We start from the raw sequence: 22,341 nt of genomic DNA, 5'->3' as shown, positions 1-22,341 counted from the left end.
GGGTTGGTAAAGATCCCTGTCTGAAACCCTGGAAAGCCCTTGCCAGTCAGTGCAGAGTAGATAAACCAATGCTCTCAGTCCATATAATGCAGCTTTCTAGGTTTAGCCTTGTAGCACCTTAAAGACCATTTGATTTATTATGGCATTAGCTTTTGTGGGCTAGTGTTCATTTCATCAGATGCTTGGTGGTTATCTACTTCATCATTTGACAAAACCTGGTGCCTTTCATGATGACAGTTTACAGAATGGACTCTAGTCTATGAAAACTTGTGCTCTTTTACACCTACATGCACCATAAAGACTAATTCAAGGTGTCAGAAGACTACCTTTCTAAAAATTGCCTACATCCTGAGATCCTTGTGGCCAGCTTATCATTGATGCACCAGAAACTTACATGGATTCATGCTGTATGTTTTGAATGATAAATGCAGAGTAAACATGGATTCTTATGGCTACATATTCCTCAGAAAATTGATGTGGACAATTCATTCATGGTAGAAATGTACATGCAAACTGTGTTGTTGAATTGTTTAAAAAACATCCAGTCATGACATGATATCATGCAGGCACCTGGAATAATCCTAGTATCTGAGCATAACATAAACCACAATCCTATTCATGCTTCTTTGGGAGTAATTGAGCTCAGTGGGGCATACTTCTAAGAAAGAATGTGCAAGAGAGGTTTTTTTTGGGGGGAGGGGGTGTAAAATTGAATGTAATCTGCACAGTTATTGCTTAAAGCATACGGCATGATGGTTCAATCCACTGGGGAAATCAATTATCTGTAGCCTCTGAACACTTCAGGACATGACTCTCACCAAATCTCTTCTTCTCTCAATTTTCATGCCATGGTACTTGGGCTGCTATTCAGAACATGTTCCTAAGACCACCACTTCCTTTCATGGTTGTTGCTCAACTGTTGTTAATGGCCATATTCAATAAATATAGCATGCATTGCTATGTTCTTACTCTGCACTGGATAGGGGTTCCCAATTAGCTAAGTACTGCAACCCCCTTGTTTTTCAAGTCAACCCATGGACCCCCTACTTTTGAAAATGTTGATTTCTCTATGGTAGTTTTTGCTATATGAATGGTGCCACAGACCACTAACTGGGAACTACTGAGGTAGAGTATTTCACTCTGGGTCCCAAGGAATACCCCATGTCTATCCCCCTTCCATCATGTACGCATTGAACATACCATTTTGGCTTCCTTGACTTCAACATATGATATGAAGTGGACCCCCTGCAACCACAGTCACTGAGACAACCACTGTTTGTCTGCCATTGTCGCCACGTCCAGGACCATGGACAGCTCTCATTGCTGTTCCTCGTGTTGCCACCAAATCTTAGGGTGGAGCCGCACAACACATTGAAGTCCATGATTCCAACCCACCCCCAGCTAATAATTCTGGAGCTTGAAGTAGAAGGTTTTCCTGTTGTGGCATCCAGAATATGCAACTAAATGCCCCAACAAGTTCAGTTGTCTGCATTCACTTTACAGCCAGGCCATTGCTGTCTTAAGATGCTTCTTTTATGACTTGCTTTTAATTTATCTGATGTGGAGGATTTCCCTTGTTTTAGCCTTGACTCCATTCAGTATTCATTTTAATGTTTTAACTGCTGCTTTTGTGTGAGGTATGGCTTTGCTTTGTATTTCTTAATTAAAACTATTGTTTTAATGGTCCCCCCCCAAAAAAAACTTTGTTAGGTAATACTCCCTGGAGTATTTCTGATAGAATATAAGTACAGGAATAAATGGCTAAGTCTGGGATTTTCTGCTAAAAGTCATTCCCCCAAAGGAGCTTCCCCCTTAACCATCTAGCAGAAAAGATACCGTATTTTTCTGTTAATAAGATGCCCCCATGTATAAGACGGCCCCTATTTTTTGTGCCCTGAAGAAATCAATATTTTAAATACCTGAGATTGCTAAAATTGTTGAGATTTCTTGGGGAATTCGCCCAAATTCACTGCCGCTGAAGGAGGCAGGCAGGCAAGGCAAGGTGGGTAGGCAAGTGAGTGATTGACAGTTAGCAACAGGGAGCAGGACGAATAGCTAAAGCGCTGTGTCAGGGGTTCAGGAGCAGAAACACAGGGGAGAGAGGAAATGGAGAGCGAAGGGGAAGAATCTGAGGGCAGTGTAGGGGAGTATGACAGTGGCCCGAGAGATTCCATGAGCTTCTCCAGCGATTCAGAAGATTCCCAGAGGGGGGCGCCGATGGCCAGGGCAAGGGGGGTCCCAGGGGGGACACACCAGAAGCAAGGGGCCAGCGGAGGCTCCCAAAGCAGCAGCGGGAGATCAGGACCAGTTCCCCCACCAGAGCGGAGTGGGGGGGAAGAGTCCCATGAATCAGGGCCAGCTTCTCCTCCAGTAGGGAGAGAAGATGAGTCAGAGCTGGCCACGCCTCCATCGCAGAGTGAGGGAACGGAGGGGAAGTCAGGTCCAGCTAGCCCCCCCGAGGGGGGAAGCAGTGACAGGAACGGTGTAACGGTCAGGAGAAAGGTTGCTGGCTGGGCGCGCGCGCCAAGTTCAAATGTACAGGCGCGTGGGACAGCAGGAAGCACGGATTGGGAGCCAGGTCCTAAAGCACGCCGGAGGCAGGGGGAAGAATCCGGGGACTCAGCATCAGAAGAGTCCAGAAAGGGCAACACCCCAGCGGACAGGCGGACCCAGAGGAGGAAAGAGCAGAGGAGGAGGTGGAGCAAGGCTAGAGTCTTAAACTGGTGTCTGGGGGGGTGGAGATTCAGCGGAGCTTCAGCGGTCTAGGGTTTAAGACGTAGGGCTGCACGCCGCGGCTTTGAAATCGAAACTGCGTTTCAATAAAGACTTTTGTATATAACAACAGACTGGCGTTGGTCCTTTGTGAGCTGGGACCTAGGGCAGCCCTGACACGCTGGACCGTATTTTTATGCGTATAAGACAACCCCCGTGTATAAGATGAGCCCCTAAAGGTAAAGGTCAGGGGACCCCTGACCATTAGGTCCAGTCGTGGCCGACTCTGGGGTAGCGGCGCTCATCTCGCTTTGTTGGCCGAGGGAGCCGGCGTACAGCTTCCGGGTCATGTGGCCAGCATGACTAAGCCGCTTCTGGTGAACCAGAGCAGCACACGGAAACGTTTACCTTCCCACCGGAGCGGTACCTATTTATCTACCTGCACTTTGACGTTCTTTCAAGCTGCTAGGTTGGCAGGAACAGGGACCAAACAATGGGAGCTCATCCCGTCGCAGGGATTCAAACCGCCGTCCTTCCGATCGGCAAGTCCTAGGCTCTGTGGTTTAACCCACAGCGCCACCTGCGTCCCTCTCAAGATGAGCCCCTGTTTTGGAGTAAAAAACTAAGCAAAGAACATGTACGCATATTTTTTTCCTAGTGCTGTCAAAGCAGCTGGGGGTTGGTTGGGGAAATGGTATGAAATGAAAAGCTTAAGAAATTCCTCTCTCTCAGTACCAGTCTTTCAGATTACAGCCTCAGCAGCTGCACACACACACACACACACACACACAACCCAGAAGAACCGTGAAATGACCCTAGGTACTTCAGTCTCATTTACACATTTTTGCACCTGAGCCGTAAATTGTGACACACTGTCAAAAACCAGAGCTATCTCTCTGACTCGCCTTTCTCCTTTTGTTTAGTAAAACTGCCATGTGTCCCAATGATAGTCTTCAGTTCTCCAGTCCAGTCATTGGGGAGCTCTCCTGTCACTATCTAGTTCTGCTTGCAGAACTGATAAGAGTTCACACCTATCGACTCAAAATTCACAGTGAAATTGTTCTAAAGCAGTGAGGAGTGGGTTTTCAAGTGCCCCATGAAGCATTTGAACACAAATTAGACAACAGGAGAGAGGGAGGGATAGTAGAAGATAAATTAAGTCAGACCTCCAAGGCCAAAATGGTGGTAAAAATCTAGATAGTTAAACCCCATGACTAATTCCTCCTTGAAGAAACTGTAAACAGCATAGAAATTAAGAAATCAGTGTGGAGGTTAATGTGAGACTAAACTCAGCATTTGTTATGTACGAGTATACACAGAAGAAAATCTAGAGAATCTAGTCTGCTGTTTTAATACTTAAAACCACTGTTTGCATCACTTTTTCTGTTTACACCAGAGATGGCAAGTGTGATATATTACAAACAAGGCAGCAATGAATATTCTCCAGTTTAAATGTTCGCATGAAGCTAGCATATTTGATGCAGCCAAATCACTTAAGGTAAAAGTACTCAAATGGTCAACCATATGCATTGTTTAAAGGCAATCCAGTCATTTTTCTCCCTCTCTGGCTGCTTCATCTGTTCCATTTTCTTCCTTCTTTGCTCTCATTGTATTTAGCTTCGTTTGCCCACACTTCTGTTAAATCCCATTGGCTGTGGTGATTCACATGACACCATCACATATTTTATCAGAGAAGCCAAGTTATAGGGAACCAGGCAGAGGGCCTTTTCGGTAGTGGCACCTGCCCTGTGGAACACCCTCCTACCTGATGTCAAAGAGAATAACAACTACCAGACTTTTAGAAGACATCTGAAGGCAGCCCTGTTTAGCGAAGCTTTTAATGTTTAACAGACCATTGTATTTTAATATTTTGTTGGAAGCTGCCCAGAGTGGTTGGGTATAAATAAATTATTATTATTATTATTATTATTATTATTATTATTATTATTTAGTGATGCAGTTGACGGAATCAACTAGGTTAAGAGGCAGTGAGGGCAAATGAGGCCATTAGCAGTGAGAGTAAAACGAAGGAAAACAGCACTAAGAAGAATAAGTATCAAACAATATAAATTAGTTTAAAAGTATCAAACAATACGTATTTGTACTTTTGTACTGTGAATCAGTGAAGCTGGGAGGTGTTGGTTTTTTTGCAGATCAGTGACACTGCTTTGAGATGAAACAAAAAAAGGAAGTTTGGTTTAACTCCAATTTCAAACCTTTCCTTACCAATCTTTACATTTTGGTACAATTGTAACAGTTAGGTTTATGGAACCTATGGCTCAACTCTTACAACAAAAGTCCCAAAATGATTTGCAACAAGATTTTTTTAAAAAACAACATACAAACAAACAAACAAACAAACGCAGAAATAAACTACATAAGCATATTAAAAACTTAGTCAAAGTAAGCCTTTTGGTGCTGCCCGAATGGCCACTAAATAAATGTAAAGGTTTGCCTAGTGCTGAAACAATGACAAAGTTGGGCCCTGGCAGGTCTCTTTGGGGAGAGCATTCCATGGATGGGGAAGTACTACAGAAAAGGCGCGTTCTCGCATTGCCTCCGTCCACATCTCCACTGGAAGTGGCAGACAGAGAGGGGCCTCCCTAGATTATGATCTCTACATCTGGGCAGTGGCACTTTAGGTGTAGTTCATTAATTTAGCCAGCTAATTTGCTACTTTGGGAGTTTGCAAAATATGAATGCAGACTTTTGAAACCCTTTATGTGTTTTCCAGGGATATTTTTTTTTTTGTCAAGAAACCTCATGAAAATCATGTGCATTGCCTATACATATTGCAAGTGGAACAGGTTGTAATTATATCTTGTCAAAAGCCCCTTTTTCCTGCTCTTCTTTATTCCTGTAAAAATATGGTAATTGCCCCTTTCCCCCTTGTAGTTAATTTTAAATTTCTGGAAGAATTAAGCCTGTTAAATCTCATCATTCTCTCCCCCCCCCCACCCCCTGTTGGTCTCTATGGTAGCAGCAAGAATAGAATTACTTTGATCTCCATTTCTAAGTGGCATCTCGTTCCTTCCAAGCATTGACCTTGTTTAGTGCGAATGAAATTTCCGATAAAACTCCATTAACTTATCATTCGTTGATCTCAGAGAGACGTCTTTAGGGGAGCAGCTTTAGCTCTGAAAGACAAAAGGTGATTTGTTTTAGAAAATCAATGAAAAGCGCCATAAACTAAGGGAGAAAATATGCAATTAACTGCTCGGTCAGACCCCATTAGGGCTTTAATACCGCTTAGCGTTGGAGTGCTGCATCTTACAAGTTTGGAAAATGAGAAAGCAGCACATGAAAACTCAGAGGTCTGCTCCTGCATTTAAAAGGATCCGACCGCCATCATTGGTGTGCAGAGTGAAGGGTGTTTGTGTCTCCGGTTTCACATAACATAGTGTTGGCAGGATGCAGCCAGGCTTTCTAGCGCATGATGATGTGGTACTTTAAACTTCACCCAACTCCAGATTAGGGTGGCCAGATTGTAAAATGGGTTGCATTGCATGCTTATTCGCTGTACACTGCTTTGATTTTAAATTCATACATACATACATACATACATACATACATACAAGCTCTTATCCCATTAAATCTGCCAATGAATTGACCGAACTACCCAATACACAATTTCAAACACAATATGCAAACTGAAGCAAAGCCATTTTTCAAAATCCACCTTTTCTATAAATTTTCAGTGCAGTTCTACTGCCAAGTAATGTGTTCAGAAATTAATATTTTAGGGTAATGTGTGCATTTAAAAACACGATAAATGTGCATATTGGGCAAAATTGCATAAAATATTATGAGAAAGTCTCATTAAAATGCTGATGAGTTTTCATGACTTACTTCTTTTTTTAAAAAAATGCAAAATAATGTGGAAATGCAGAGAACTTTTCAGGTTCCTTTGTCCATGCTCTCCCCTGCCTGTTTTGGGTTCACATCTGGGGCCTTGCTGTCTTTAGCAAGCATGGGGAGAAGTGAAGCCAAAGACTGGAGGAGGTGGGAAGCAGAATGGACTCGCAATTCATTGATGAATTTAAAGGTACAGGGGAATCTCCAAGTTCCAACCTGGCAAACCTAGTGGCCACCTTTAAATCCAGCAAATTATGGAGCATCCATTCAAAATGATTACTGCAGTGATGAATTTAATGCAATGTAATACACTCTATAAAGCTCTGCATAGATTTCTGGAGTGAATCAAACACTGAACTCAGTGGGGACCAAGTGGATATGAATGGGAATAAGAAAATCGGAATAGCCTGCTTGGCCAGACCACTGCTCCCTCTAGTCCAGCATGCTGTTCTCACAGTAGCCAGCCAGATGCCCCTGGGAAACCCGCAAGCAGATCCCAAGCACAAGAGCCTGTGATTTCCAGAAACTGGTATTCAGAAGCAGACTGCCTCTGACTATTGAGGCAGAGTACAGCCATACCTCTTGTTACATTTGCTTCAGGTCAAATCTTTTCAGGTTGCATCCTGCGGCGACTCAGAAGTACCGGAAAGGGTTACTTCCGGGTTTCACCACTCGCGCAAGCGCAGGTGCTCAAAATGACGTCACACGCATGCGCAGAAGCGGTGAAGCGCGACCCACGCATGCGCAATCGCGCAGATGCAGGTTGCGTTCTGCTCATGTTGCGAACGGGGCTCCAGAACGGATCCCGTTCACAACCAGAGGTACCACCGTATAGTCATGGTAGCTAGTAGCCCTCTTCTCCGTGAATATATCTAATCCTCTCTAAAGGCCATCCAACTTGGTGACTATCACTACCTCCTGGGAGAGCAAATCCCATATTTCTACAATGTGCTGTGTGAAGAAGTTTTTTTTCATTTATCCGATTTAAATCATCCTGCATTCAGTTTTATTGGATGTTGATGAGTTCTAGCATTATGAAAGGCAGATAAGAACTTTTCTCTAGCCACTTCCTCCATGCCATGAATAATTTTATGAATTTCGATCATGTTGCCTCTTACACACCTTTTCTCTGAGTGAAAAAGTGTGTCTTTCTTAGAGTTTAAGAATGGGGAGGCAGGCAGTGTTAATGACATCTGGTGGTAGTGGCAGCAGTAGTAAGTTGGGCAGCTGGTCCTCTCCAGGAAGCCACCATTGTTTTGCTGAATGCCCTGGAACTTGTTTCATTCTGCAACTTTTTGTGTGTGGGTGGGGGGGAAGGGGAATAGTAGCTGCTGGGGGTGGGGGTGGGGGAAAGGCCGCCTCCAATAGCGGCCACCATTTTGGGTTGTTGTTAGATTACCTTGGGAAAAGATGGCACCCAGGGCATTCTGGGGTTGGGGGAAAATGGTGACCACAAGGTGTGGTGGCAGTAGTAAAAAGGAAGGAAGGAAGGAATGCAACTTTAATGTATGAATAGCTAAACGGATGTGCTTTCTAATAAATCAACAGTGAAATTAATGAGGTTTATTTTTTAAAGCGGAAAATGAATAGAGTTGTTAAGTGGAAAAAACAAAAACAGAATTCTGCTATAATCCTGAGTAAGTAATAACATCAATTTATTTTAGTAATTAGATGTGGACTCAAATACAAGACAGCATGAGCAAAACAGCGAGGCCTGCAAAGGTTGCATCCTCTAAAAAGCAGCAGCTGCTAAAATCCCACTAAGTGGCTATTCTCAGGCGTAGGGGGAATGCTAAGAATTGTATTTAGCCCTCCGCTATCCTTTCTGAGTAGCTGATTAGAGGGAATTTATCTTTCCCTTAAAATAATAATAAAAAAAGGACTTGATACTCTGTGCCAGTTTTTGGACTGAGCAGAAGAACTGCAAGCGTGGAACCAGTTTTACATGCTGGTTTCCCATTCAGCTGGGGAAGCAAATGTGGAAGCTTTGATTTGGCAGGTTAGGCCCCACCTGCTGGATTAGCTGCAGTCAGTTTATTTGTACAATCTATACAATGCATTTACCACAAATACGCTGCGCTCCAAGTGCCTCACAGAAAACAAGCAATCAAAAATTATAACACCACCAGTGTGGTAAACTGATGATAGTTCCACAGTTAACATTTTAAAGCATATCAAAAGTTTTCAATAGTTAAAGCATACCAAGAGGTCTATTAACAGCATCTAGTACCAACAGCAGCATCAACATTATATCCACAGGAACGGAGGAAGCTGCCATATACAGTGTCTACTACATTGACTGTTAGTGACTCTCCAGGGTTTCAGACAGGGGACAACCCCATTCCTAACTGGAGATACTGGGTGTGAGCCTGGGACCCTCTGCCACTGAACTATGGCCTTTGCAGCCCCATTAAGTAATTCACACCCAGCTGTTCACATTAAGAGGCCTAACATTAAGATACCTTGTTTAGTTATAAGTAAGAAGGCAGGCAGGCAAGGTGGCGGTGGTTGAGATCAGACTAAGTGTTATGTACTGAAGTTCTCACCCTGGGCCAGCGGGGGGATACTGTAGATAGTTATGCAAATAAGGGATCGAAAGTGACGTTCAGTGATTGGATAGTTTCAGAAAATTGTTACAGTTACATTATACTGGAGCTCTATATAAGCTGGCTGACTGAACCCTTCAGTTCAGTTCTGTCCTGGCCTGTGAATAAACAAGAGCTGTTTGAAGAATTGCTATGTCGTCTGATATGTTCACCCACAACTTAACACTAAGGTTGCTGGGGCAGTGCCAACATTTGCCCTAATGGACCAGCCTTTAATGCCTGTCCTGTCCTTGTTTTTTTTTGTTTTGCACCTGACCAAGTTGCTACCTCTTCCTGCCTCATCCTCAACCTCTACCAGCCCCAGCCAGCACAGCTAGTCCTAACTAAAACTGAGTTTTGCTTGGTTTCCTAAGAGTGTTTCTCTTTGCTAGATGCCTTAATCTCACTCTCTTGCTTGGAGTTCTGACTGCCATGAAGCTTGACCTCTCCAAAGTCCCTGATCCTGCAAGAAAGTGCTCTGGCCTTTCAAGGCATGACAAAAAAACCCCCATTATATGTTGATTGCAAACCCTGCTCTTAAAATCAAAATTGCTATCTAGGATAATAAATGGCCATTATCACCACTCATTATCCTACCCAGCAATTTCAATTTTTCAGAAAGGGAATTGTAAATAAAAATAGCAGCGCTTCTTATTCCTGCAGGACAACTTGCCCTGCTAGTTCTTCCCCCTTCAAAAAAAGCACATTTAATGCTGCTATTGTCTGCCCACAGGAACCTTTTTTTCTCTCTGCTTGTTCCTGCCTCTTATTTTTGAAATGGAAAGCAGCATCAATTGGAGTTTTCTTTGGGGGTGCAATGCAGCCTCCACAGAAAATAAGTACTAAATTTTTAGATATATAAAAATAATACATTTCCTGCTAATTATGGGGAAGACTCCTGAAGCACAACTATCCGAAATAAATATGAATGGGTGACACCTACATCCCATGTTACACATTATGGTAACGGCTGGCTGTGAAGGAAGAAAAGCTTTAGCCATTTTGTGCTTGGCTGCTTTTTGCTCACATGCACAGGAAGGTCAAAAGTTTAAGGGGAGGATTTGCTCAGGATCTTCCGCAAAGGAGGGTCCAAGGTTCAGCCTGGGAACCAGGCAATTAAGAGGAAATAGAAACTTTACCAAGAGTCTGCTGTCCTTCTGATGGACTGAAAGGTTGGAAAGGGAAGTGAAAACACTGTACAGAAGTCAAGTTGGAAAGAGAAGTCAAGTTGGAAAGAGAACTCTTTTAGAGGGAACTGCTGCAGAAAGGATCTAGGAGAAAACTCCAAAGGGACCCAGAAGCTGAACTGAGTGATGTGACTTGATATGCATTGGCTTGAATAGGGAAACAGTCTAGATCAGTTATAGCTGGGTGTCTTCTTCTTCTTCTTCTTCTTCTTCTTCTTCTTCTGTTGTTGCTCTTGAGGGCGATTATGCAAACTGTAAAGTTAAATGTTTTTATAAAACAGTTTCCTCAAAAACTGATGCCTCAATAGACCCCTAAGTAGGTACATTTGGGGCCAAACTGCATAAGCACCTTCTGCAGAGTCCATGATGGTCGTTTGGTTTGGAAGCTACAAAGACATGAAGGAATCTGTCCAGGCCTGTTCAGAAAGATTTGTTGTCCCCGCCTCTTTTGAGATCCATTGTGCTGCAAAGGCATGAATTACTGTTCAGGACCATTCTATCCAGGTGACAAATTGTCACATTTGCTGAGGAGACCCAGGTTTAAGTGGCTATGAAGGTCACTGGGCGATTTTGGTCCTGTCACTCTTTCAGATAAATTGAGGGTGGAGGACAACCACACAAGCACGACCTGGAGCTCATTGAAAGAAGGATAGGGTAAAACAAATATAACTGTCTGTCTGTCTTGGGTCATTCCACACATTACATTTCTAGGTGCAAGCTTCCTTAAATGTGCACTTAAAAATGAGAACTGTGGATGTAAGAAACAAGGCTTGCAGACATGTCCATTATGTATGAAACTTGGCAGGGTGCACTCAGCAGGGAACAGTCACTGCCTGGAATACGCTGTTGACGTGAACTTAGTGCCAGATCCGAGTTTTCCTCTGTTGAACCTTGAGTACTGATTCAGGCTCCACACAGATATTGGTGCTTTTACTGTAGTGCGTTTATTAAACAGGTTTCTATACAGCTCCCTAGCAGAGCTCCAAATGCAGCAATGCAACAAGCACACTTAGTCCACCATGTTTGAATGGAACAGGAGTCTCCAGAGAGGTTGCACAAACTGCCACGAAACACGCCTGACCCTGCAGCATGGTGCTAAAGGCACGCATCAATTATTCAAGGATGCAGCACTGATACAAAACTAGAGCAGAGATTTATGCTGGGTGCACACCTGGCCCACATTATATAATGGCAAAAGGGTTCCAATTATTGAGACGTAAGTGCTCGAGGACAAAGGCCTGCATTTGTTAAGAGCTGCCTGACAATGCTTTTTTCTTAATCTACATGGTTCCTGCTACGCTGGGGCTCAGCTACATAATCCACTAGCTGTGATCACCCCTGCCCTTTCAGAAATTGACAACTCCTCCACATAATGCCCTGAATGACTTCTCCAGCTTTTTCTAGAATGGCACGTTCAGCACACTTGTTTAATAGCACAACGATCCTTTCCCTGGTCCTCCTTTTTAAGCAGCTTTAGAGGGTTAGGTATGAAATGCAGAAACCGACACTCAGCAATACTGAATCATTCATGGAATACATGCACATTTCGGATCCCAGTGAATTTATCAGTACTGTTAGTTTTCGTAAGAAAAGGAGTGATATCCTTTATCTGCTGGACCGCAAGTTTAGCGTACTTGCATCGGGCCTGGTGTTGCATATTTTGTGAAAGTGAAATCACTGGCACTCCAGAGAGATGGTACACTCTTCTTTCTGATATGAAGAAGACGTGTATGTGACTACTAGTGTCATGGCTCCAGTACAGTGGTAGCTTGGTTGTCAAACTTAATCCATTCTGGGAGTCCATTCGACTCCCGGAACCGTTTGAAAACCAAGGCACGGCTTCCAATTGTCTGCAGGAGCTTCCTGCACTCAATCGGAAGCTGCATCAGACGTTCGGCTTCCAGAAAACGTTCACAAACCAGAACACTTCTGAATTTGTGGCGTTCAGGGGACCTGATTTGTTCGACAACCAAGCCGTTCGACAACCAAGGTACCATTGTACAATGGTACCTCAGGTTACATATGCTTCAGGTTACATACGCTTCAGGTTACAGACTCCGCTAACCCAGAAATAGTGCTTCAGGTTAAGAACTTTGCTTTAGGATGAGAACAGAAATCGTGCTCTGGCGGTGCGGTGGCAGCAGGAGGCCCCATTAGCTAAAGTGGTGCTTCAGGTTAAGAACAGTTTCAGGTTGAGAACAAACCTCTGGAACGAATTAAGTACTTAACCTGAGGTACCACTGTATTTATGCCAGTTGCTGGGAATCAAAAGAGGAGAGCGTTGCTGCCGTACCCAGGTCCTTTCTGCAGACTTTCCACAGCCTGGCCTGATCCGGCAGGACTGTGCATTTGTTCCTATAAAATCTGAATGATCAAAGGGGCTGGAATAGCCCTGAAGATGGACAGTCACCCCTGCCCCCCGCTCAGTTTCCTCAGCATACAACGTGCATTACTTTCAGCTTCTTGGAGGAAAGGAAGGCTAGAAATGCACTAAATAATAAATAAATATGTAACAGCTTGCCTCTCCTTGGAAACAATCTTTTAAGAATCCCTGAAGCCTGCTTCTCAGCTAGGCTTGGCCAGACATCCACAACATCCATAATAAAAAAAGCAGCATTTCTCGTTGGTATTTAGAGCATGCTGTGAAGTCAGAAATCGAGAATTAGCCTTGCTGTGCCCCTAAAATCTGCCAAGTTCATTCTTAAGATGTGCACTTATATACCATGCAAACAGCCTCAAATGACCAAACACATGGAGCCTGCTTCAAGTCCAATTGTTTTATTTTAATTTTGCATGTTAATAAAGAATGATTGGGTGGTGAGTTTGCAGAGACATTTTGTTCAGCAAAAATTAAAATTGTTTTAACACTTATTGGCTATGTGTTTGGACAGGGGAAAAAAGTTAATCATTCTTTGTTCTTGAGATACTCCAGATGAGGAAAGAGATTTTTTAAAAACAAAACAAAAACAAGTGTGTGATTTAAAAATTGTAACACAAACAGATGAACCTAGTAATGAGAGATGTAATGGTTATAAGGGGTTACTTGTGCGTAAGTTGCCGTTACTTTGGGCTAGATCGCCTGGCTAACCATGCCTCGGCTGACAGCCCTCACTCCGTGGCTGTTCAGTCGTTTGCAGAATCCGTCAGTGGGCGTTTCTTGAACCTCTTCCAGCATAGAAGCTGTTTGACACCAAGTCTCCGCCTACTCTCCCTGCGCGGAACTCTTCTGCGCAAAGAAGGAGTGGGCAGAGGCGTGCCCGTGCTCTCTCCACTGGTCTCGGGTGAAGAGTCTTGGAGACCCCTCTCCGAATCCTCCATCTCCCTCCCTTCTCTACTGGTGTTACGTTGAATTCCTTCCCCCCTGCTGGTCCCCTCTCCTGCATCGCTTTGGAGCCTTGCCTCCACCTCTCACTCCGATGTCAGTTCCCTGACAAGAGAGGATAGATGAGGAATTAAAAAGATGGTTTGTACAGTGAAAAATAATCATACAGGAGCATGAGCAAGGATGGACCATTGCTCAGGGGCGGAGCCCATGCTAAGCAATACTAAGTAGTTGTCCCATCAGCAAGATTTACACTTGCACAATGGGACTTTCCTGCTCTCCTCTGCCCATTCACCCCCTAAATAATTATTTTATTTTATTTTATTTTATTTTATTTTATTTTATTTTATTTTATTTTATTTTATTTTATTATTTTATTTTATTTTATTTTATTTTATTTTATTTTATTTTATTATACCTCACCCATCTGGCTGGGTTTCCCCAGCCACTCTAAATCTGGTGCAATAAAGAACAGGCAACTTGATATACTTTTATTGATGCTGTTAGTCAACAGGGTGAGAGGAGGAACCCATCAAAGACTGATGGAAAACTGCAGAAAGATATATTTGATTAATAGGAATCTAATAATACTCATTAATATGAATGAGTATTAAGCTTTTTATTAATGTGTTTTGGTGATAGATTTCAATGTTATTATTGCTTGTGGTCCCTTCTGATATGTGTGTGTGTGTGTGTGTGTATGAGAGAGAGAATGAAAGATTGAATTTGGAGTCATTTCCATGCACGGTATTTGTTCTACCACTGAACTACAGCTGCTTCTTTAAGGTGGCGCCATGTTCAAGCCATCACTTTCCCTCCAAGGTCTGGTAGTTCAGGCACACAGAATATCTAACACACCACCCTCTTGTTTCCTTCATTGCAGCAGAGCCACACCAGATGCCCAGCGCACAAGTGTCCCGTTGAAGCACCTGGATGGATACCTATTCAGCACTCTGTGGTAAGTCGGAGCCTTTTCCTCCCTCTGTTGCAAAGATTAAAGAGAATAAAGGAGATGTCTATATCCTAGAGGCAGCCTTAGGGCTGTATACCAGAATGTTTGATAAAATTATCAGAGAAAGGCCAAATTAAGGGTACTTTCTGGTCTGTGTGAGTGGGTTTTTTCCGCCAAAGCAATTCACAGTTTTGCTGTAGTTGTGGTTCCATACTCTGTCACTGAGGGATTGAAAATAATCTCAAAAAATTTCTAGAAAAAGATTTGTTGGTGTTGATTGAAGCCCAGGAGAAGACAAAGATCCTCTTTCCTGATTTCATGGTTCTCATTGCTTTCAGTCATCTGAATTAGATACATTTTCAACCGTTGGGTCCTAATCCAGACTTTCTAAAGCTGCAACCCTCCCTACATTTACCTACAAGTAAGGCCCCATGAAATCACCAGGATTCGTTTCTGTGAAACTGTGCATAGGATCAGGCTGCAGAAGTCCTAAAACTAATGCTGCGGTGTTCACTTTGTGCAGGCCAACTTAGAAATGTGGTCAGGAAAACTGACATTTTGAGTTTTGCCTCTTCCAATCGAGTGTTAAATGTTTAGTCTTGATACCCAAACTGAGATGTTATAAATTTCAAATCAGAGGTGTGCAAGCTGGGATTTTAAACCATCCAATTTGTTCCAACGATTGGTGCGTTACTCGGTAAGTTTTTTGAGATCAATGGAAACAGCTTTAGAACCAACTCTTCCCCATCTTATGGCAAACATATACAGTAATACCTCCGCGAACGTCTGCCCCGTCGACTGTCCATTTTGGCGAACGTCCATGGCAAACCTACGTCCATGGCAGAAGCGCAAACCACTCCACATGCATGCATGCACATAGTTGCGCTTTGTTGAGCTTCCCTTTCATGGAGTGTCCGGGGCTCTGGAACTGATCCTGGACTCAAAACAAGTTACCACTGTAATTTAAGCATGTGAGCAGCCCTCTGAAAGCTGCCCAACAGTGCCTACATCTTTAGCCTTTTGTATGGTTGATGTTTAAATATGCAAGGCGCTGGCTGTCAGGTGGGTAGAATTTCCATTCCATGTGGTGGTTTTGCTGGAGGGCTGATGCTCACTGCACATACACAGATACTAAGAACCTTTGAAGGATTAGTGCTGGCCACTGGAGCTGCTTCCATTGGATAATATGTACTTGTTGGGCTCCCTACAAGATGCTGAGGTTAACAAGCTGTGACAGTGCCATCTAATTTAAATTGGGCCTCTGTTGTGCAGAATATTCAATGTGTAGTGTAAGTACACACTGACCAGAGAATTATATTACAGGAGAGAGTCCAAAGCTGCAATCTTATACGCAGTTATTTGAAAGTAAGCATCACTGAACACAGCAAGACTTACGTCTCTGCGTAACCATGCATAGAATTGCACTGTTAGACAACAACTCTGTGCATGCTTATTTGGGAGTTAGGTTGCAATACTAACCCCACTTACCTATGAGTAAAGGTAAAAGGTAAATGACCCCTGGTCATTTAAATCCAGTCAAAGGCGAATATGGGGTGTGGCGCTCATCTCGCTTCAGGCCAAGAGAACCATCGTTTGTCCACAGACAGCTCTCTGGGTCATGTGGCCAGCATGACTAAACTGCTACTGCTGCACAGAGGACCGTGACAAGTGCCAGAACGCATGGAAATGCCATTTACTTTCCCACCACAGTGGTACCTATTTATCTATTTGCACTGGTATGCTTTCAAACTGCTAGGTTGGTAGAAGCTGGGACGGAGCAATGGAAGCTCACCCCATCACAGGGATTCGAACCGCCAACCTTCCAATCAGCAAGCACAAAAGGCTAAGTGGTTTAGAGCACAGTGCCACCCACGTCCCTTTACCTATGAGTATCCAGTCATCTCCCTCTGCTTGGTTGAGTTACACCGCTCCCATTCACTGGAATGCTCTGATGTTTTGGTACATGTGAGTGCCCTGTTTTCACATCTTCCAGCTTCACTTTGAAATGGGTGCTTTGGAACTCCAAATATGGGAATCGTTTTGTTCAATTATATACCAACCAGCCGTCGTTGTGATTGTTCACTGCTCAAGGGTGATGTTGTACTATGGTGTGTCTTTTCGTTGTAATTGGTATTAAAAATTAATACCCCACTTTTCAGTTCAAAAATAGGCCTCTTTAAAGTGCCCTGCAAGGAAACACAGTCAAGCATCATAAAAGAGAAACAACATCACATCATATATACTTTTAAAAAAAATCACAGCAGGAATTTGCAGCCTTTATTCTGCCCTCCCTGCTCCTGTGCGGTCTGAAATGTACAGCTATGTACCAAACATATATACCAGATTTCATTCAAACGTCTCAATGTTCCAGGGGATTGTCATGTTGCAAACAGACAAAGCTAAACAGGCCAGTTAACTCAAAGGCATCACTTGAACCAGTCTATACTTGTTTAGGTGTCTGTCTTTCTGATCTCACTTCTTCTAAACCAAGGAAAGCCTTTTCAGTGCTGGTCTTTCAAATGATCCCTTCTTTTGCCCTTGAAGATAGTTATCCTCCACTTCCTTTAGGAATCCCAAGTTGTGTATGCACGGAAAATTTGCTGAGCAAGAGCATCCGCCTTGCTACCTGTTTTATCTTCTTATTATATATGCCATTTAATCAATTTATAGACTGATGCATATGAGGAAGTTTGCAAATTAAAAAGCATACGACTGCAAAACTAAGATACAGATAAAACAAAAATATCTAGTGTCAATAAAACCCCCAAAACAAAATATTGAGTAGTGCAACCCTGAAATTAATAATAATAATTTTAATATTCACACCCTGCCCATCTGGCTGGGTTTCCCCAGCCACTCTGGGCAGCTTATAGAAGTGGCACTGCAGGGATTCAGAGGGTTGTCTCCCAGCCCTACCAGGTGATGCTTGGGAACTGAACTCCAAGCCCTCTCTACGCAAAACAAATTCTCTAACCCTGAGGTGTGGTACTCAGACCTCAGTGGCACCAGTTGTGTCAGGGATTCCCCACTCCATCCCAAGTATCCTCTTTTTCTCTCTTACCTGTCCCCCCCATACCTTCTGGTGCACTTTGAAGCTCTGCTATTACATAAACACCAGCCTCCTTTGATGGTTATAGTTTCATATCAACTTTGCTCTGCTCTGCTCCTTGTTCCTTCCTCTAAGACCTTTGATTCTGCTTAGTTGTTTGCAGTCTGTGGGAGAGGTCAATGCAGGATTGGCATTCCTTATTTGTGTCCTTATTTAAACTCATTTGGCGATGGAGAACAGCCTAATTCAAATTAATTGCCGAAGGAGGGAGCTGTGTCTGCAGACTTCTTTTTCCTGGTAATGTTTCTGTAGCGCTTGGGTTATAAAATATTCCTGAAGGAGCTCTCTGCACAGGGAATGTGTTAATCATGTAACCTTAGACTAGTTTCTGGGTAGACTTTATTACATAATAACTGGGATAATTTCCTCTGTAATGTGCTGCCCGTAAGGAAATAGAAGATGCATTGAATATGGATCTAACACAGAAATTACTACCAACCTCAGTAGCCAGAAAGGTGTTTGGGGATGGAGGAATCATATCAAATTAAATTTTTCTGTTTCTCCTTTCCCCCATCAGTCTGTGATATTTTAAAAGAAAAAATGCCCACGAAGATTCAACAGCATTTTAGTGTGGTTTCCTCCCTCATAAGCACGTTTGTAAGGAGTTTCATCAAATATACACATTAGGGAATGTGCTGGTTCTGACACTTCATTGCCAGGGCGAAAATGTAACTCAAATTGTAGTGCGGTTGCTACCTAGAAATGTTCATTGTGGTGGTGGAAATTGGTGAAAAGGAATACAGGGTGTCCTTGTGCCCCAGGGAAGTACTCATCCAGAGCGAACCCACCAAAAAAGCAACGAATGTGAATGAAAGCCAAGGAATATTATTTGCACGATGGTCATCAGGAATTACAGACATCACTGTGGTTTATGCCTGGCAAACTCACAGCACAGGCGTTAATGCGAGGCTGAATTGCAAGCTTGCATGTTTCAAGCTTCCTGGCAAGCGGCTCCACATTTTTGTAAGTCATTGTGATTTAACAATTTAATGAAACAACAGTCCGTTACATAGCTTTGGAGCTACTGCACTTTCACAGACACGACCTCTGCCACTCCCCTGCGGATGCACAAGCCAGCAACCCTCAGAAAGACATAAAGCAAATAATTTAATTGCAGGGGCCCATTAGAACCAGTGGGGAGACCCACCAGAGGTGGAAAACCGAGGCAATGAAAGGTAGAGCCGACTCATTCTAGTTTTGCCCCATTTTCCTCCCTGCTGAGTTCTGCAAGGGCAACATTGAGACTAAGGAAGGCCACCTTCTGGGTTGGTTGTGTATCTGCACAGTGTGCTGTCCACGTACAATCCGTTGGTGGGCAATGTTCAGATCTCTCTGCTCTCATGTGGTGTAGTGTGCCAGTGTGGTGTAGTGGTTAGGAGCGGTGGACTCGTAATCTGGTGAACGGGGTTCGCTTCCCCACTCCTCCACATGCAGCTGCTGGGTGACCTTGGGCAAGTCACACTTCTCTGAAGTCTCTCAGCCTCACTCACCTCACAGAGTGTTTGTTGTGGGGGAGGAAGGGAAAGGAGATTGTTAGCCGCTTTGAGACTCCTTAGGGTAGTGATAAAGCGGGATACCAAATCCAAACTCCTCCTCCTCCTCTTCTCCTGGTTCTTTATCTTCAAACCATAAAGGTAAAGGGACCCCTGACCATTAGGTCCAGTCGCAGACAACTCTGGGGTTGCAGCGCTCATCTTGCTTCATTGGCCGAGGCAGCCGCCGTACAGCTTCTGGGTCATGTGGCCAGCATGACTAAGCCGTGAACCAGAGCAGCACACAGAAAAGCCGTTTACCTTCTTGCCGGAGTGGTACCTATATATCTACTTGCACTTTGGCGTGCTTTCGAATTGCTAGGTAGGCAGGAGCAGGGACTGAGCAATGGGAGCTCACTCCATCGTGGGGATTTGAACCACCGACCTTCTTATCGGCAAGCCCTAGTGTGATGGCCTGGGATTCTGATTCAGAGGCTGAACCAGAGGAATCCCAGCCTGCACAGGAGTCCCCGCCTCCAGGGCCGGCTGAACTGGGGCAAGGCCTAGATTCTGAGGAGCCTGCACCTGTGTCAGATCCTCAAGAGCAGGCACCAGGTGAAACCCTTCTGGCCCCAGAGGTGCTTGAGGACTCAGTGGCTACAGGTGAGCCTCCTCCGGGGCCCAGTAACCCTTCGGCCTCTCCTGAACTACAGAGGCTTAGGGCAGAGAGGCGAAGGGAACTGGTTGCTCCCAGGAGGAGTGCTCGCCTTAAGGCCAGAGGAGGCGGGGCTTCTGGGGGCCGGGACCGCCCCTGGCCTTAGAAGAAGATAAAGGTCAGTCAGCCCGGTCCCAGGTTGCGGGAGCAACGTCGTTGGCTTCAGACCTTCCAGTGTTCCTGTTCCCTGCTCGGCCTCCTGTTCCTGACCTTCCAGCGTTCCTGTTCCCTGCCCGGCCTCCTGCTCCTGACCTTCCAGCGTTCCTGTTCCCGCCCGGCTCCCAGTTTCGGACCTCGCCTCTCATCTTGTGAACTCTGACTACGATCACGGTACCTTCCCCCCGGGACCAGCACACCTAGGCTCTGTGGTTTAACCCACAGCACCACCCATGTCCCCTTCAATCCATACCAGAGATTTAAAGCACATTTAAAGCCTGCCCAGCCACCCCACAAATTCTAGGAACTGTATGTAGGTCTGTTATGGGTAATCTATAGTTACCAGGATTCCTGGGTGGGTGGGATGCATGGAAAGTGTTGTAAAGGTCTAGTTTGCATGCCACCTTGGCCAAGCAGGCTTTCAAATGGGGACACCTTCAAATAGAAGACAATTCCCTGCAAAGCAGGGCATGCGGCATCTACTGTAAAACAAGGTACGTCTACCCAGCCAAAGATGTTGACAGAGAAGCTCCCTGCTTCCCTTCCGAACCCTGCTAGCTCATAAATTCCACATTCTAGGTGGGTGGTGAGGAATGTGTTTTGTGGTTTACGTGCTTTGAACATTGCAGTATCCAGCTGCCTTCAGCCTGCAATTCTAGTCACACTTACAAAGCCTCGTTGGAGCCAGTAGGCCTTACTCCTTGAGTAACAACTGCTCAGGGGGAGTCATTGTTAAGGAGGATGTTTCTATGCTTTGTTTTGCAGAGGTGATCTTTAATTTTAATGCTTCCCCTCCCCCCCCTTGTTGCTCTGTCCATGTACTCCTGCAGCTTTTCGTTACAACGGAGACACCTACGTTTATGGCTCAAGGCACCTCACCATCTGCTTCTTTTATCTTAGCCTCTATGAAAACAGCTCTTCCTATTGTGATGCTCTTGGTGCTGAGTCCCACCGATAGTCAGCTGCTTTGGAAATGATTTATTTGGAGCAAAATTGATTGACATTTAAATGCCCCTTTTATGAGGGTGGAAACCATGCTGGGTAAATGCTTGTTTCTTGATTTATGGAAAAGGACCTAGAGGATGCATTAGGGAGCACCTGTTGAATATATGAGCTGTTTAACAGTGGAATAGACTGCTTTGGAAGGGAGTGGATTCTTCTTCGTTCTATCCAGCCTTTGTTTATTAGGGGTGCATATTTATATTTTTTGCATTATTGTGGGGTTGGACTAGATGTCCTTTGAGATCCCTTCCAGCACTTGGGTCTGAAGATTCGGGGGGGGGGGGGGATATTGCTTAACAGAAAGTAGAATATTTGGATGTCATCCTAGACATTCAATGTAACTGACAGATGGAAAATTGGAAGTCATTTTTCTTTTTCTTTTTCTTTTCTTCTTTTCTTTCCTTTTTTTCTTCCCTCTCTTCTCTTTCTTTCTTCTTCTTTGGTGTCCTCTGCTCTGGGCCATTACTAGCTAGGGTCCAAGTATTACACACACATGAAGGTGGATGGTTGGTGGAAGGACCCTGAGTGAGAGGCAGGGAAGGAAAAGGCTCCCAGGTGAGAAAGCTGGGAAGGACCACCCATTTTGTGGGTTTCTTTTCTCTTTCTCCTTCTCTCTCTGTTTTTGTTTTTATTTAGATCCGTTTCGTTCATCTTATTGCCTTATGAAAAAGCTTTAATAAAATCCTATGGGAAAAATGAGGTCCCTCTCAGTTCCATGATACCCTCTGTGAACATTGTTGGTACTGAGTGTGTGTGGTTTGTTTAGTACTTGTTGCAGACTTGTTGAACTAGGAAGCCCCTGCCCAGGGTGAAAGTATTCTAGTGAGTTATTGTGGCCTGTGTATACCTAGGCCTCAGATCTTAAGACATGGATGTGGCCCTCCAGATGTGGTTGGACTGCAACTCCTATCATCCCTGTCCATTGGCCATGCTAGTTGGGGATGATGGGGAATCCAACAACATCTGGAAGTTTTGCCATTTCAGGCCTAACAAAACAGGCATTGCAACATCATCTTCCGTGGCTTGCAGGCAGTATGAAACCTCTGTGTTGGTCAGACTGGGAGCCTGGCTTTCTGTAGTTAGGCTCAGTTTTGCCTAGGGAAGAGACCAAAGAGATTAAGCGAAAGGCTCTGCAGAATTGGTGGGTTTTGAGCTTTGGTTTGAGAGGCTGCAGGCACACCATACATTTAAAGCACATGGCTCCCCCAATGAATCCTGGGGATTTTAGTTTATCCCTCAATCCCCAGCACCTTCAACAAACTACAGTTCCCAGG

General features: G+C 44.3%; 1 protein-coding gene across 18 annotated transcripts in view; it reads left to right on the top strand.

The window, feature by feature from the left end:
* DLG2 (discs large MAGUK scaffold protein 2) overlaps positions 1-22,341 on the top strand; it is an 874,668-nt gene that overhangs the window by 160,901 nt on the left and 691,426 nt on the right. For 15 of the 18 annotated variants that reach the window (XM_079973452.1, XM_079973448.1, XM_079973455.1 and 12 more), the window contains one exon: positions 14,545-14,619. In XM_079973452.1, coding sequence (XP_079829578.1) covers positions 14,545-14,619 — 75 coding nt within the window. The remainder of the gene's footprint in view (positions 1-14,544; positions 14,620-22,341) is intronic. The other 3 variants (XM_079973437.1, XM_079973433.1, XM_079973445.1) reach the window with 1 other exon arrangement.

Source organism: Podarcis cretensis, assembly GCF_951804945.1.
Source record: "Podarcis cretensis genome assembly, chromosome: 4".
In the NCBI taxonomy this organism is placed as follows: Eukaryota; Metazoa; Chordata; class Lepidosauria; order Squamata; family Lacertidae; genus Podarcis; species Podarcis cretensis.
Note: the sequence above shows the minus strand (reverse complement) of the source record. Positions and strands in the feature narration are given on the sequence as shown.